The sequence below is a fragment of the Urocitellus parryii genome, chromosome 6, assembly GCF_045843805.1.
Source record: "Urocitellus parryii isolate mUroPar1 chromosome 6, mUroPar1.hap1, whole genome shotgun sequence".
NCBI classification, from domain to species: Eukaryota; Metazoa; Chordata; class Mammalia; order Rodentia; family Sciuridae; genus Urocitellus; species Urocitellus parryii.
In genome coordinates, this window is record NC_135536.1 from 166,979,422 (window position 1) to 166,994,630 (window position 15,209).

The 15,209-nt window shown below is 37.5% G+C and overlaps 1 protein-coding gene across 1 annotated transcript in view; it reads left to right on the forward strand.

The window, feature by feature from the left end:
• Hao1 (hydroxyacid oxidase 1) overlaps positions 1 to 14,422 on the forward strand; it is a 51,980-nt gene extending 37,558 nt beyond the window's left edge. The window contains exons 5-8 of the mRNA XM_026385818.2: positions 3,026 to 3,117; positions 10,949 to 11,107; positions 11,287 to 11,356; positions 13,544 to 14,422. Coding sequence (XP_026241603.1) covers positions 3,026 to 3,117; positions 10,949 to 11,107; positions 11,287 to 11,356; positions 13,544 to 13,614 — 392 coding nt within the window. The 3' untranslated portion in view covers positions 13,615 to 14,422. The remainder of the gene's footprint in view (positions 1 to 3,025; positions 3,118 to 10,948; positions 11,108 to 11,286; positions 11,357 to 13,543) is intronic.
• Positions 14,423 to 15,209: the final 787 nt, after the last annotated feature.

A 15,209-nucleotide genomic window follows, 5' to 3' on the forward strand; every position in this document is an offset into this window, starting at 1 on the left:
ACATAAGGAATGACAAACCAGTAAACTATGACCTATGACGGTTAATGAAAATATCAAAGATTCATGAATATTTTGCTAAGTCAGAATATTTTGACCTTCTCATGAAGGCAAAATTGCTTTCCTGTCCAGGTTATAAATAAAAAAAAAATTAAGTGCAAAAGACAGATTTATAAGCAGCTAATTAAAAGAACTTATATCCACTCACGAATTATTCTTACTGTCTTCTCTTCTCTATAAGCTCTTGCTTCTATCCCCTGAGAAAATCTTTCTGTTGTTGTTTGGCCTTATAGTCCTACACTGTCTGGAGAACATGGAAACCCATTTGAAATAATGGAAAACACCAATCTATTTCTTAAATAACACTTACTCCAAATGCAGGGTACTTTATAATCATCCTCCAGACTAGCATGAAACTTTATTGCTATAAACAGAACACAAATAAATTTCCCAAAGCATCCAGCAAATGAATCTTCCTCTACCTAACTCATCTTCTTAGTTTATATTCCCTGCACTACCAGATGACTATATTAGTAATATTTCATAATCATCTGAGTACTCAACATGTGTCAGACACTTTCCAAACACTCAATTTATTTATTCCACAAACCAGTCTGATGGGAGAATAACCTACACTACAGTCATTTGATTTTTGACAAAGGGTTCCAAAACCATACACTGGAGACAAAACAGCCTGTTTTTACAAGCAGTGCTGGGAAAATTGGACATTCATATATAGAAAACATGAAACTAGATTCCTATATCTAATCCTGTACAGATACCTCAAAATGGATCAAAGACAGAACTATAAGACCAGAAATTTTGCAACTGTTAGAAGAAGAAATAGGGGAAACAATTCAATATATACATATACTTCAGCAAAAGCCACTGACTAGGACTCTTATAACTTAGAGATAAGAGAAAGAATCAATAAATGGGATGGCATCAAATTAAGAAGCTCTGCAAAGCAGAGTAAAGAATTAACAGTGACTCCAGAATGGGAGAAAATCTTCACCAGTTACTCTTCTAATAATGTTTGAAATGCATGAAGAAGCAAAAAACAAAAATGAAAACAAATAAATACCACTCCCCACACACAACATTGAAAAAATCAAATACCCAATCAACAACTGGGCAACTGAATCAAGCAGACATTAAAAAATATGAAGGATCAACAATTATATGAAAAAAACCTCAATATCTTTAGCCGTGAGGGAAATGCAAACCAAAACTGCACTGAAATTATATCTCACTCAAGTTAGAATGACAAACATCAAGAATGTAAATAGTAATAAATGTTGATGAAGATGTGGGGGAAAAAGGAATTCTTTTGGTATGAATGTAAATCAGTGCAGTCTCTCTGAAAATCAATATGGAAGTTCCTTAAAAAGCTAAAACCAGAACTGCCTTGTGGTCCAGCTACACCACTCCTTCATATTTATCCAAGAGATACAGGCATATCCATGTTTATTGCAGCACAATGCACAATAACCAAGTTATGGAAGAAGCCTGGGTGTATGTTAAGAGATGAATGGGTAAAGAAAATATAGCATTCAAACAAAATGGACTTTTATTCAGCCATAAACAAGAATGAAATTACGCATTTTCAGGAAAATAGAGACCATATTTTTGAGCAAAATAAGTCAGACTTAGGAAATTATTGTATGTTTTCTCTTACGTGGAAGCAAGAGGGGGAAAACAACTAGGAGAAAAAAGAGATTCAATGAAAGTTGAAGAACAATCATTAGAGTAGAGGAAAGAGATCTTGGGAAGGGAGGATGGGATTGTCGGAAAGATACTGGGAGTAAAATCGATCAAATTATGTTCTTATATATGGGAAAAAATGTCACAATGAAACCCAGCATTCTACTTACTTAATATACATCAATAAAAAATTTCAGGTAGTCCTATGACTTAGTCTAAGAAGTCAATCACTTCTTCATTCTGTATAGGATCTATTTATTAATAATATTCTATGGTGGCAGAAATCAAATACAAGTAGGAAGAATACATCCATGCTCAATTATGGGGTTCACATAGTATCATAATTCACATATTTCAATATGTGATTTTTAAAAATATTTGACTTTTCTATTTGGTATTATGCATACAAGTACATAACCACACCAAACCACATCATTTTAGAACATAATTTTACATTGCTTGTTAATGTTATTTATGACTATATCTAAACTTAAAAATATACCCTACTGTATATCTTTATTAGGATAGGTAAGCTTATATAAACATCAGCTGTCCAATATAATAATCACCAGTCACACGTGACTGCCTAAATTAAGTAAAATTAAATAAATGTAAAATTCAGTTCCTTAGTCACAGTGCCACATTTCAATTACTGCATGTGGCAGGTGGTCACTGTATGGAAGTGAACAGATAAAGAATATTTTCATTTTCACCCAGAATTCAATTAGACAGCAGTGCATTAGGACCATACCATTAGAGAACCATTTTGAAAATACACTTTAATTGATATGCATTGGACTAAATACACAGGGACTCTCTTATCAAACACATGACTTCATTCTTACTTACATATATAAATCAATGACAGCAAGGCTAAACAGATGAAGAGCAGAAATAGCCAAAAACTTTCAAGGAATTTATGAAAAAAAAACAACAATAAGGGAGAATTTTGATTGAAGAAAAATAGAACATTATAGCTCAAGGTGGGCTCTCTGGGAACACAGAGGAGACAAGGAAAATTATGTCATGGATTACAAGACTTTCAATCCCAATAGAATCGGAGCAGTTATAGAGGATGAAGATAGGTAATGGGTCCCCAAAATTACAAATACAGAAATGAGCAAGAAGGTAGAGGGCTCTAGGCAGTTGCCTCTAAGGGGCCATAAGATGAATGACATAGATTAGACAGAATAATGGAAAATTTTGAAGAACTTGAGGATATACTAAATTCTCAGTATAAATGGATAGAAAAATTGGATTGTTGCAGCCTCTAAACCCAAACGTGTTAAATCGTAGTTTTCATAGGCTGTTTGTTTTTCCCCAGGCGATGATGCCAGGAAGGCAGTTAAGCATGGTCTGGATGGGATCTTGGTGTCCAATCATGGCGCTCGACAACTTGATGGAGTGCCAGCCACCGTGAGTTTCCTCAAGTGCTGAGATTTCTCTTTGGCTCCCACTTCCATCTCAGTTTTGACTCTCTCTGTGTCTGCTTATTCTATGTGCAAATTTTTGTCATCACACAAGGTGAACTATGTGTGGATATGCGACATCACAGATTTTCAGTGGCACAGAATAATTGAAATTAACTAATAGGAGTATTTTAATCAATCTAGTACATTTATTCATAAATTCATAAGTAAGCCTTTGTTAAGTAATCAGGCATTTGTGAGCAGGGGTGTCCTTGAGATCATAAAGGGGAGGAAATATTAAGCAATGAGAACCTAAAAAAGATTAGCTAATAGAAAATTGTGGAAATTATAAAAAGCTTTGGTGGAGTTAGAGATCATAGGCTCAATTATGACAAGAAGTCAGGAAGAGGGATACATTGGAATTTCCTGAGGAGGTGGGAATGGAATTTAAAAAATTTGTTTATTTATGATTTTTGTGGTGCTGGGGTTGAACCCAGGGCCTGGTGTATGGTAGGCAAGCACTGTATTACCAAGCTATGTCTGCAGCTCCTAGGGGTGGGAATTGGAAAGCTACACAAAGAAAGTAAAGAGGAAAGAATGTAGATGTCCTATGGCCCAGTTGAGCAGAATTCAGCAGCAAAAAGGCTGCTCTGTTGAGCTGTGAACTATCTTGGTTGCACATTGTATCACCTGGAGAACTTTGAGAATCATGATGTCCAGGCTACTGTGCAGATCCATTCATCAGAATCTCATATCATCGGGAGGCACATAGACACCAATACATTTTAAAGCTATCCAGGAGATTTCAGTGTGAATCTGTGGTTATTAAATACTTTACACACCATGCTAGACAAATTAGAGTTCATAACCTAGATATAAAAATGAGCTAAACTGGCTGGGTACAGTGGCGCATGCCTGTAATCCCAAAAGCTTGGGAGGCAGAGGCAGGAGGATTTCGAGTTCAAAGCCAGCCCCAGTAAAAGCAAGGTGCTAAACAACTCAGTGAGACCCTGTCTCTAAATAACATACAAAATAGGGCTGGGGATGTGGCTCAGTGGAAGACTGCCCCTGAGTTCAATCCCTGGTACTGCCCCCCCAAAAAAACAAAACAAAATAAAACAAAAACTAAACTGGCTTGCAAATTGTGGCAATAAGTTAGATCTATAACAAAGAGCAGTTAGCTCAAGGAAACCCAAAGCCAAGGATACCAGCAATCTATTTAGTGCAGATTTTGGGATCAAGGATTGGGGAATGAGAACTGGATCAAAAATTGTGGAGACAGTTTTAGTCAGCTTTTTTTTTTTTTTTTTTTTTTTTTTTTTTTTTTTTTTTTTTTTTTTTTTTACCAGAGTGACCAAAAGACCTAACAAGAACAATTAGAAGAAAAATTTACTTTGGGGTTCAAGGTTCCAGAGATCTCAGTCCATAGACAGTCAACTCCATTTCTCTGGGCCTGAGATAAGGCAAAACATCATGGCCAGAGAATGTGGGTGGGGAAAGCAGTTCAGGACATGACAACAGGAAGCAGAGAGAGAGAGAGAGATCTCTTGCATACCAGGGACAAAATATAAACCCCAAAGGCACATCCCAATGACTTACCTCTTCCAGCCACACCTCACCTACCTAGGTTACCACCTAGTTAGATACACTCAACTGAGTTAATGTCCTGATCTAGGTTAAGGCACTCATAACCCAATCATTTCACCTCCAAATTTTCTTGGATTATCTAACGCGTAAGCTTTTGGGAGACATCTCATATCTAAACCATGAGACAGATACATACATAGCTTTGGATAGATTTCATGGATCAATGATCCAGAATTGAGATCAGAAGCTCTGGATAGGGTGTTAAAAAGTCATTTCCTTATGATGCTTGTGTGGAGTCGTGGAGTTGGCTAAGATTTGTATAGATGAGCAATGATGTTGCAAGTATCTTTCAGCTCTGCCCTGTCCTTGAGTGAGCCTCCATCTTTAGAACTATAAGCTTTCATGTAGAATGGGAAAGAGTGGGATATGCTTGGGGAATATGAGGTAGTTCATTCTGTTTGCAGTGTCTGGTGGAAATGTGGGAGTCCTGAGAAATATACCTGCCTGAATAGACAAAGGAGGAGTTTCTTAAATACTATGAGTCATTGGATATACAGCAAAAGAGACTTGGTTTAATAGCAGTGAGTCTTATAAATTGGATTTTGGCATGAATAGCAATCAGGTGATCTTCATAACTATCATATCCAAGGAAAGAGAAAAGGAGAACCTGAGCAGCTGAGGGGATTTCTACTCTGAATCCTGGTTTTCTTATCATTTGAAGTTAGACATCAGATGAAATGCTTTTGTTGTGTTTGAACTGTAATGCATTATCATTTGATTTATCACAGGCCAAAGAAACTAGCATCATATAACAAAATTTAAAAAATATCTATATTTATTAAATAATGTAGATGGTCTTTCTAGATCGCATTATTTTTTTTTTCTAAACTGAATCAGCATATACATTGCTCTCTCTTTTATTAGAACAATTTAATCCTAGTTCTGATATAGATGGCTGTGATGGGGATGACTAGTGGACTATATTTAAACAACTGGAAGGTAGAGTAGAGAGTAGAAGCAATAATTTACCCAAGTAGTCATAGGTTATCATTTCATTGAACAGGCAGGTCAATTTAGCTACATCGACAGATGAGTTGAGTGTGACATAGGGGAGAGTAAATTGGGTGGGGAATATTGGGTGTGCTTGTGGCCCTGTGCTTTCTATAGTACTATTGATTTCCATCAACCAAGTCTGTACACTGCAGGATTATACTAAGATTTAGAATACGAAGACTGTAAGTGTCCCACCTTTTCCAGCTCAGCTTTACTCTTAGAGACACATCTTTTTAGGTGATATTAAATATTGCCTGCAAGTCAATGGAGGTGGAAAGTGAAGCCGTCCTGTGAGCAGGGTGGAGAAGTTGGTCAGCGATCAAGACTTTCTCTCAGATTTATGCCTCACTTGTGTATGAAGACATAGACTCAGTGTGCGGCCCAAATTAAGTTTGTTTTCTAAAAATAAAATATAAATCTACTGAAATCAAATCTAACTAGATCTTAAGGGGAAAAAAAATATCTAAATGGTGTGGTTTATTTCCCTCTGGCTGAGGGGATATGGAAACTTATCTAAAAGGGCTTTTTGAGTTGTGGTCTCTGAGACTGTTTTTTTTAAAAAAAAAAACAATAACACTCCCTTTGCATGCTGTGCGTATGACAGGAGATACTTGAGTTTTTGCCTCCTAATTTAGAGGAAATTAAGGCCCGTGATGATGAGAGAAATGTGAGAGAGAAGACTTCATTTATGGCAAATTGGGGTTTTCCCTCAGTGTGTGGATTTTGAGGTTGAGTGGCAAAGAGCCTTGAAGGAGGCTGGGGTGTTGAACTTTTCAACAAATGAACAGAAGGGCTCATTGTCCAGAGGAATTGGTTACATCATAAGTCAGAACAACAGAGGTCGCATGATGTCATGGGAGGAATACGGCAATGGGAGTCTTGGGTTTAATTAAATCTTTGTCTTGCCTCTCCTTTGGGATGAGAGATGGGGAAACAGGATAATTTTATGCCTGAGCCTCTTCTTATTCTACATTTCTAATAATCTTGGGGTTCCTTAGTATGAAGAAATAGTTATCACTAGGAGCCCTCGACCAGAAATTTAACTTCAGTTCATCTTAACACTTTGCTTCTGATAACTGCTTCCAGGTCTTTGCTATATTACCAAAAGGATTAAAAGAGAGAAAGAGAGAAAGAGAGGGAATGAATCTGACATAACTTTCCTATGTACACATATGAATATATCATAGCAAATCTCATCATTGTTTATATCCACAAGAAATTAATTAAAAATAACTATGGGGAAATGGCAAAAAGATCAATAGAGAGAAGGAAGCAGCAGGTGGGGAGAGAGAAGGGGAAGGAGGTGTACTAGGGTTTGAGTTAGAATAAGATATATTCCATGCTTGAATAATTATGTTAAAATGGATACTACTATAATGCATAACTAAAAAGAATCAATAAAAAAGTAAAAACTTAAAAAAAAACACACACACAAGAAACCCAGTTTACTTCAAGGACCTTATCATTACAGTAATAATGTGGCCCAGGTTGACCTTGAAGCCATTTGAGCATAGTATGATAGAATCAGATTGATTTCTAAAATCTCAAATGTGGGTCTAAAGACAGATTCTCTGGTATGTTTGAATCTTAAGAGTATTTTTTTTTTCAATCTGCATTTTGTGTGTGTGTGTGTGTGTGTGTGTGTGTGTGTGTTTGTGTGTGTGTGTTTGTGGAGTGGGGGGAGGAGGTACCAGGGATTTAACTCAGGTGCACTCAACCACTGAGCCACATCCACAGCCCTATTTTGTATTTTATTTAAAGACATGGTCTCACCGAATTGCTTAGCACCTCGGCTTTTGCTGAGGCTGGCTTTGAACTCAAGATTCTCCTGCCTCAGCCTCTCAACCTGCTGGGATTATAGGTGTGTGCCACTGCACACTGGCTGCATATTGTTTTGGTGCTAAGTGGACCCAAAGTACCTCAAACTTACAAACATGACATTCTTTTCCACTGAAAATTCTCAATTGCAAAACATTTTCATAAAATTTAGTTATTAGGCATATTTTGTGAGATTTGAGATTCATGTTTTTCTTTTGAAATGGGGTCTATGGGGCTGGGATTATAGCACAGTGCTACAGCACTTGTCTATTTTAGAAGCAAAAAAGTAAATAAATAAAAGGAAAATACAAAAAGGCCCATGTAATTTCATCCTTGAGTAACACTTGACATCATCAGTTGGCTTCTGCTGTGTAACAAACCATTCTGAAATTTACTGGCTAAAAAACAATAGCCATTTATTCATTACACAATTTTGTGGGTTGGCAATTTGGACTGAGATCTTCTGGGGAGTGGAGTTGTGTTTCTGGCTGGGCTTACTCATCTGTGCCTGTGGTCAGCTGCCCAGTCTACTAGGGCAGGCTGGTGTAGGATGAGCTCAGTAGGGGTGGCTGTGGTTGCCTCATGTCTTCCTACACTCTCGTGGGCTTATTCTCAGGAGGTGGCTGATTTCCTAAAGACCTAGGTTTAGAACTAATTAGGTCTTTTAAAATCTGGGTTTAAAACTGAATGTCAACTTTTCTAATCTTCTATTGGTGAAAGCAAGCCAGATCAGATCTCCCTGCTCCTATTCCCTTGCACCATAATCCTTCAAGAAATGAAGACAGGGAGGGAAATCATGGCTACCATTTTTTGCATTTTGCAAACAATAAGCTGAACCTCGTGGCCCAGTTTTTTTTTTTTTTTCCTAAATGTGCTTAGTAGGAACCTCAGATTTGCCAGTAAATGTGATAGCTAGGGTCAGGTACAGAATCAGGGGAAGATTTATGGGCAATGACTTGTACTTGGTCTTCTTTGCTTTTAACTAAAGAAGATCTGGTTTTGTCTGATTTTGTTTATGTTCAGCTGTTTTGCCAAAATGTTAGAAGTCAAAAGAATAACAATGTAGGCTATAGGGATGTGAACTGAAAAGAAGAAAATTTAAACAGGGTCTTAAAATAATGGGTTTATCTACTATATTTATTTATTCAACCTGTCATGATTGGAATTATTTTGTGTAATTTATATCTCATAAAACTGTAGCTACTGAAAGGAAAAAGGGAGAATGGAGATGCTCAGCAATGGGCAGAACATTCTTGTCCAAAGACACAGGAACACAAACGTAGGCTCTGTTTTATAACCCAGGATTCACATTTTAAGTATCTTTATTAGTTTACTTTGAGGCCATGCTAGGCATTGGAAATAACCTAAACAGACTTGATTTGTGTGACTTTGAAAATGTGTATTGAACCTAAGATAGCTAATATTTTTCTTTGGTTCTGGTTTCAAATGGGGAAATATGCTTAATTATGGCTTGCATCATGGCCTGGAAATTGTAGCATTTATATGTTGATGTAACTTGCTTGAATGTAAAAGGAGGACTATGTATAGGTAAGGGCACATATGTAAATGGATCCAAAGCATGTTTGGCAAGGCTGAAAAACCAAAGGAAAAGAGGAAAATCACATTACCTGCCAAACATTTAAGGGCCATATGCCAAGAGTTGCCTCCGCTTCCTCTAACTCTGTAGCCATGTTTGGATTTCACCCTTTTACATAAAAATCTACTTGAGTTTAGCCTCAAAATTTTAGAGGAGAAGGAGAAAAGCCTTTTAGTGATTTCAGCACAATTATTTCTGGAAAAAAAATGCACTTGAGTGTATGGTAGTTTCTACAGCATGCATTTTAAGTAGAGTCTGGGCTTCATTTTAGAAGTCAACATTTGAGGATGGATGTGGATAGTTTTACAGATTTTCATCTACAGGAACTATTTCAATTTTCAAATGCAAAGATCCTCATCAAATTAGCCAGTTGTATCAGTTAGATACTGCCACTTAATGCTATAAAATAAAAGATCTCTAACTCAGTGATTTACATGGACAGTCATTTATTCCCTTGAAGCTTTGTGTTAACAAGGATCTATAGATCTAGGCCTGGTAGCTGGCTGTGCTCCAAGTTTCAGGTCCAGCTTGGCTTGGCTGGGATAGCTCTGCTTCCTGAATAAGACATCCTGGGGTCCAAGCTAAGTGGGGAATATTACTGGGGCGGGGGAGAGTGTGTTCTTCTTAGGACAAATAACCAAGGTACAAGAGTGAGTAGAAAAGCCTGAAGTTGCTTAAGCCTGTGCCCAGAAATGGCCCTTTGCCATCTCTGCTTACATATATTTGGCCAGAGTAGGTGGCATGGCCAAGGCCAAAGTCACGGAGTGGGCAAGTGTATTCTGTTTCTTTTAGTGAGAGAAAGTGAAGTTGCCTTGGAAAGTAAGTGAATTCTGAGAGGTATGAAGCATAAGGGAGAATAGTACAACCCAGCAGATCTCTGAGGATCTTGTATTCTCTAGTGTTAACCTGAGCCAGTCATCTATTGTCAATCAAGACGGGGATTTTCAAATCTCAGGTGATTTTATCTCTTTAAAAACAAGGAAAACATTTTCTCAGAAAATTCTCTAATATATGTTTCTGTATGCAAAACATGTTAGTTAGACAAGGGAATCAAGACTAAATTTTTCATTTCTGGCCAATTTGCATTTTTATACACCAGAGCTTGCAGTATCATCTGAGTGTGAATTTCAGCTGATTTGTAATAATGTGTAAACAAGATACTTTATTTTATTTATAATTTTTGTTTTCTTTCTCTTTTTTCCTTTTTTTTTTTTTTTTTTTTTTTTTTTTTGGTATTGAGGATTGAATGAACCCAGGAGCAGTTTACCACTGAGCCACATCTCCAGCCCGTTTTATTTTTTATTTGAGACAGAGTCTCACTAAGTTCCTGAGGGCCTTGCTAAATTGCTGAGGCTGGCCTTGAACTTGCAACCTTTCTGTCTCAGTCTCCCAAATTGCTGGATTACAGGAGCATGCCACTCTACATGTCAATTTACATTTTTTAAAAAGAAAAGCTATAAAAGATCAAATTGCTTCAAAATTATAATTTTTTTATCATAGCCCTAGAATTTGAATATCAGTAAAACAAGCCAATATTTGACTTTGAAAGAAGAATAAGCTACTAAATTTCAAATTTGCTTTTTATTTTTGGTCATTGTTTTGTTTCAGTTACTAACATTTGTACTTCTTTCTTTCAAGGGGAAATAATTTTATTGTTCACCCAGGCCTATTCCGCTTCTTTCTCTCTTAAGACTTGGTTGGGTGGGCTAGTGGTCCTTGAAAGTGGAATTGAATAAAAATTCAACATTGATAGCATGACACTATTGATCTTATCTCTTCACAGATTGACGTTCTGCCAGAAATTGTTGAGGCCGTGGAGGGAAAGGTGGAAGTCTTCCTGGATGGGGGTGTAAGGAAAGGCACTGATGTTCTGAAAGCTCTGGCCCTGGGTGCCAAGGCTGTGTTTGTGGGGAGACCCATCATATGGGGCTTAGCCTTCCAGGTAATTAGACAAATACATAAATATATAAAGCAAGTATAAAGCAAGGTGAATCAATAGTGATATAGTTGGACTTTTAAAAAAAAGTAAGCTATTCAATTTCAAATTTGCTTTTTTTTTTCCAGTTACTGAAACCAGTCCAACTGATTTACCCAATAGTTCTGTGTCTTTTACTTCTTTAGGGGGAGAAAGGTGTCCAAGATGTCCTTGAGATACTCAAGGAAGAATTTCGGTTGGCCATGGCTCTGAGTGGTAAGGCTCTTATTCACATCTACATCTTTATTTTCTTCTGTGGACTTTAAGTCAGGCTCCTTGATGGAGAGAAGTGGTTTTGAGCAGGAAGAAAATGGAATCATTTGGTGCACATTAAATTTGAAGATGATTTTCTATTTTCAGTTTTGGTTCAGAGCACTCTGAACTGAGGGATTCTACAGTGAGCAGTTAGATTCTATCCTTGATAGTTTTATTAGGGATATTTTGGTGGGTATGAGTACCTTAAGGGTGAGTGCTACATTATGCTCTTTCTCATCTCATAACATATCAATATATAAATCTCACTGACCTGTCAACACTTCCACTTGGCTATCTAAGTGGCATGTCAAATTCCACTTGTTCAAAACTAAGTTGCTAACTTTCTCCATTAGATCAGTTCCACCTGTAGTTTCTCTTGTCTCAATCTTATACGACATGTCTTAGTCAGCTTTCTGTTGCTGTGACAAAAAAACCTGAGATAATCAACTTGCAAGGAGGAAAGACTCATGTTAGCTCATGATTTGAGGGGTGTCAGTCCATGGTTGCTGGATCCTATACCTTTGGGTCTGGAGTGAGGCTGAACATAGGGTGGAAGCACCTTGGAAGGAAAACTTTTCTCCTCATGGCAGCTGGGAAGCAGAGAAAGAGAAAGAGAGAAAGGAAGGAGCAGGGGTCTTGATATCTCCTTTGAAGATTTGCCCTCAAGGATCTAACCCTTTCACTACCTCCTCAATAGTCCCATAGGCTCCAGAAACAAGCCTGTAACACACCCAGGGAATACCCCAGGACATTTATGATCCAGATGATAGCACTTGGGTCATTCCTGAGTCTTCTCTTTGTTCTCATTCCCTCACATCCACAAGGGCTCTATCTTCAGAATATAATGAGGATCTGCCCTCACTCATCACCTCCACTGCCAGGGCCATCCCTGTGGGTATTGCTGGTCTGCCTCTCCATCTGACCTCCCTTCTGAGGTTCTCTATTGATCATCGTAGCTGAATGATCAGTTTAAATTCAAATCATTTAATTCGGATCACATTAATATTCTGATCAGACCTGTCCAAGAGCTCTTGGTTTACTCAGAGCCAAGTACTGAAGTCCTTACCACGGTTCACAAGGCCATATGCGGTTTGACCTCTGTTGCTTTTGTGATCACAGCTTCCTCCACTGTCACCCTTGGTTATTCCTCCTGGGCCACACTTGCCTCCTTGATGTCCCTTATCTCTGTTGGACACATCTTGGCCTAGGAATTTTGCATTGGCTGCTTCCTCCTAATGGATGATTCCTCACAGGTATCTCTATGAAGAACGTCCTTGGGTTCTCAACACTTTCACATAGAAATTGTACTTTTTTTTTTCCACAAATGCCCACCTTGGCTGCTCTATTTAAAATAACAATCCATTTCCCATCCCTTTGACTTCCAATTTTCTTTCCCAGTGTTCTTATGCCATTGTTTTTCTTTTGCATCCATTACCTTCTATATATAATACTTCATATGATTCACTTTTTAATTTACATGTCCTCTAAGATCTAAGAAATGTTAAGCAGGGATCTTTGTCTGCTGTCTTCACTGTAGTTTTTCAATGCCTACTGCAGTACTTGACATTGAAATAACAACAAATAAATATTTGTTGAAAGAATAGATAAATGTTATTATTAGCGACTATTTCACATTTGGCACAGAATGAACCTCTAGCTGCAAAGAATGACCTTGAATAAATCATCCACTACCCCAGTTTCAAAGCTAAAGAGGGATTCTTTTTTTGTGTGACCCAAAGGATCCAGATTGTTCAAAAGAGAGAACTCCTGAAATTAAACTGTTTACTCACTACTGTCTTGAGCCTGTTAGACAGAGCATCCCCAAGAAGAATACCATCCCCTGAATCCTCACTTTGCATTTTAATTTGGTACAGACATATATCCTAAAAGAGAGCTTTCAGCCACTAGCTCTCTATTAAATGTGGCAGAAAGAATACACTCTTTGTGTTAATAAAAATATGTGCCAGTCATTTTGTGTTAAGGACTGTTTAGGTAATAAAAATGGTCTCATGCCACATAAGATTTGGCAAGCCTACCTTGAATCATAAACCTTACATTTGTCAAGTTTTACATTCCTTGGGAAAACGATTACCTGCCTGATTATTATTGCATTCATTCCATATTAAATGTATGCATTATTTTTTTCAGGGTGCCAGAATGTGAAAGTCATTGACAAGACATTGGTGAGGAAAAATCCTTTGGCTGTTTCCAAGATCTGACAGTGCACAATATTTTCCCATCTGTATTATTTTTTTCAGCATGTATTACTTGACAAAGAGACACTGTGCAGAGGGTGACCACAGTCTGTAATTCCCTACTTCAATACAAAGGGTGTCGTTCTTCTCTAACAAAATAGCAATCCCTTTTAGTTCATTGCTTTTGACTTTTCAATGGGTGTCATAGGAACTTTTTAGAAGAAATGGACTTGCATCCTGGAAATATATTAACTGTTAAAAGAAAACATTGAAAATGTGTTTAGACAACGTCATCCTCTGGCAGGTAAAAGTGCTGGAAAACAAAAGATATCCTTTGGTAAAACTGGAGGTAGCTAACTCAGAGGTAAAAAGATAATGTTCTCCCTCTTTATTAACCTGCATTGTGTTTGGAAATTCTAGTGCTCATTTTTGACATACTGGAGATGTTTGGAGAAACATGAGATTTGGAATCACAAGGCAAACTAAATAGTACTGGGAATTGGAATGGATGTTGGTAATTTGTGATTTTTGTAGATACTGTTACTTTCCAACACCCTGAGCTATGCTGCTGCCTCAAAGGTAGATTTCTATTCCCATTGTTATTATCTGAGTAGATCTGAATGTTTTATGGTGTGTGTCGCTTTCTTAATCAGAAATAAATAATTCTGAAAATAATGTATCTGGTTCAATGTTAACAATATGGAATTTAACCAGTTAATCTCTGACCCATAATTATCTCCCTGTTCCTCTGATGCATATCCATTAATTCTTCTATTTCTCCTATACCCGTTGCTTTAGTCACTTGCTTTTTTGCTCATTGATAGTCACATTTGGGAATCACTACATAATTTATAGGGTGATTACAAGTAAAGATGTGGATTCCTTGCTCAGAAAGAAGAAAAAAAATAAAAACGTTTCATTTTATCTGTGGTTTTCTTTTAGTTGATCATAGTGTCTTATTTGCTAGTTAATGTCAAATATCCTTGGACAGTTGGTCATGGAGAATTGGAGACTGCCCAACAGGGCAACTGTAAACCCTCCCAGGTATCTGAGGTACTCCCCTGCACCTTGCTTTGACCCTTTATTGCCTGTGCCCAGGTTCTGGCTACAGGTGCAGGACAACTATTACTGAGCAGGATGGCTGAGCCAGGAACCAAGAACCTATTTCCTGGGATGTGGTTGGATGGCAGAAGAATAGATGATGTGTGATGGTAAGCTCCAATCCTTAGTGCATTGTCCCATTGAACTTCATTCTAAAATACCACAGAGTATCAAACCCCAACCAAGCTTGTGGACTCCTTGTGAGTGTGGTGTTTTGGTGAGTGCCTGGTGGCATGCCCATGAAACCCTGGTCATATAATTTTTTGGTTTATTTTCAAACCATGCATTTGACAAATGGGTGGTAAGTTTAGTAGTCAAAAGTAATTTTGAACTTGATTTCTTATTATCTACCATAAGAAATCGAGCAAAACCTTTCAGAGACTTACTACCGAAAATACGATCACTGTATTGCTTTATTATTGTGTTTTGTTATTCTCAGATCTCCTTCCCTCCCTGACCTACTCTCTCTAAATGAGTTCTAGAGCCAAATATAGATTTCCATTTATATCTTCACAGCA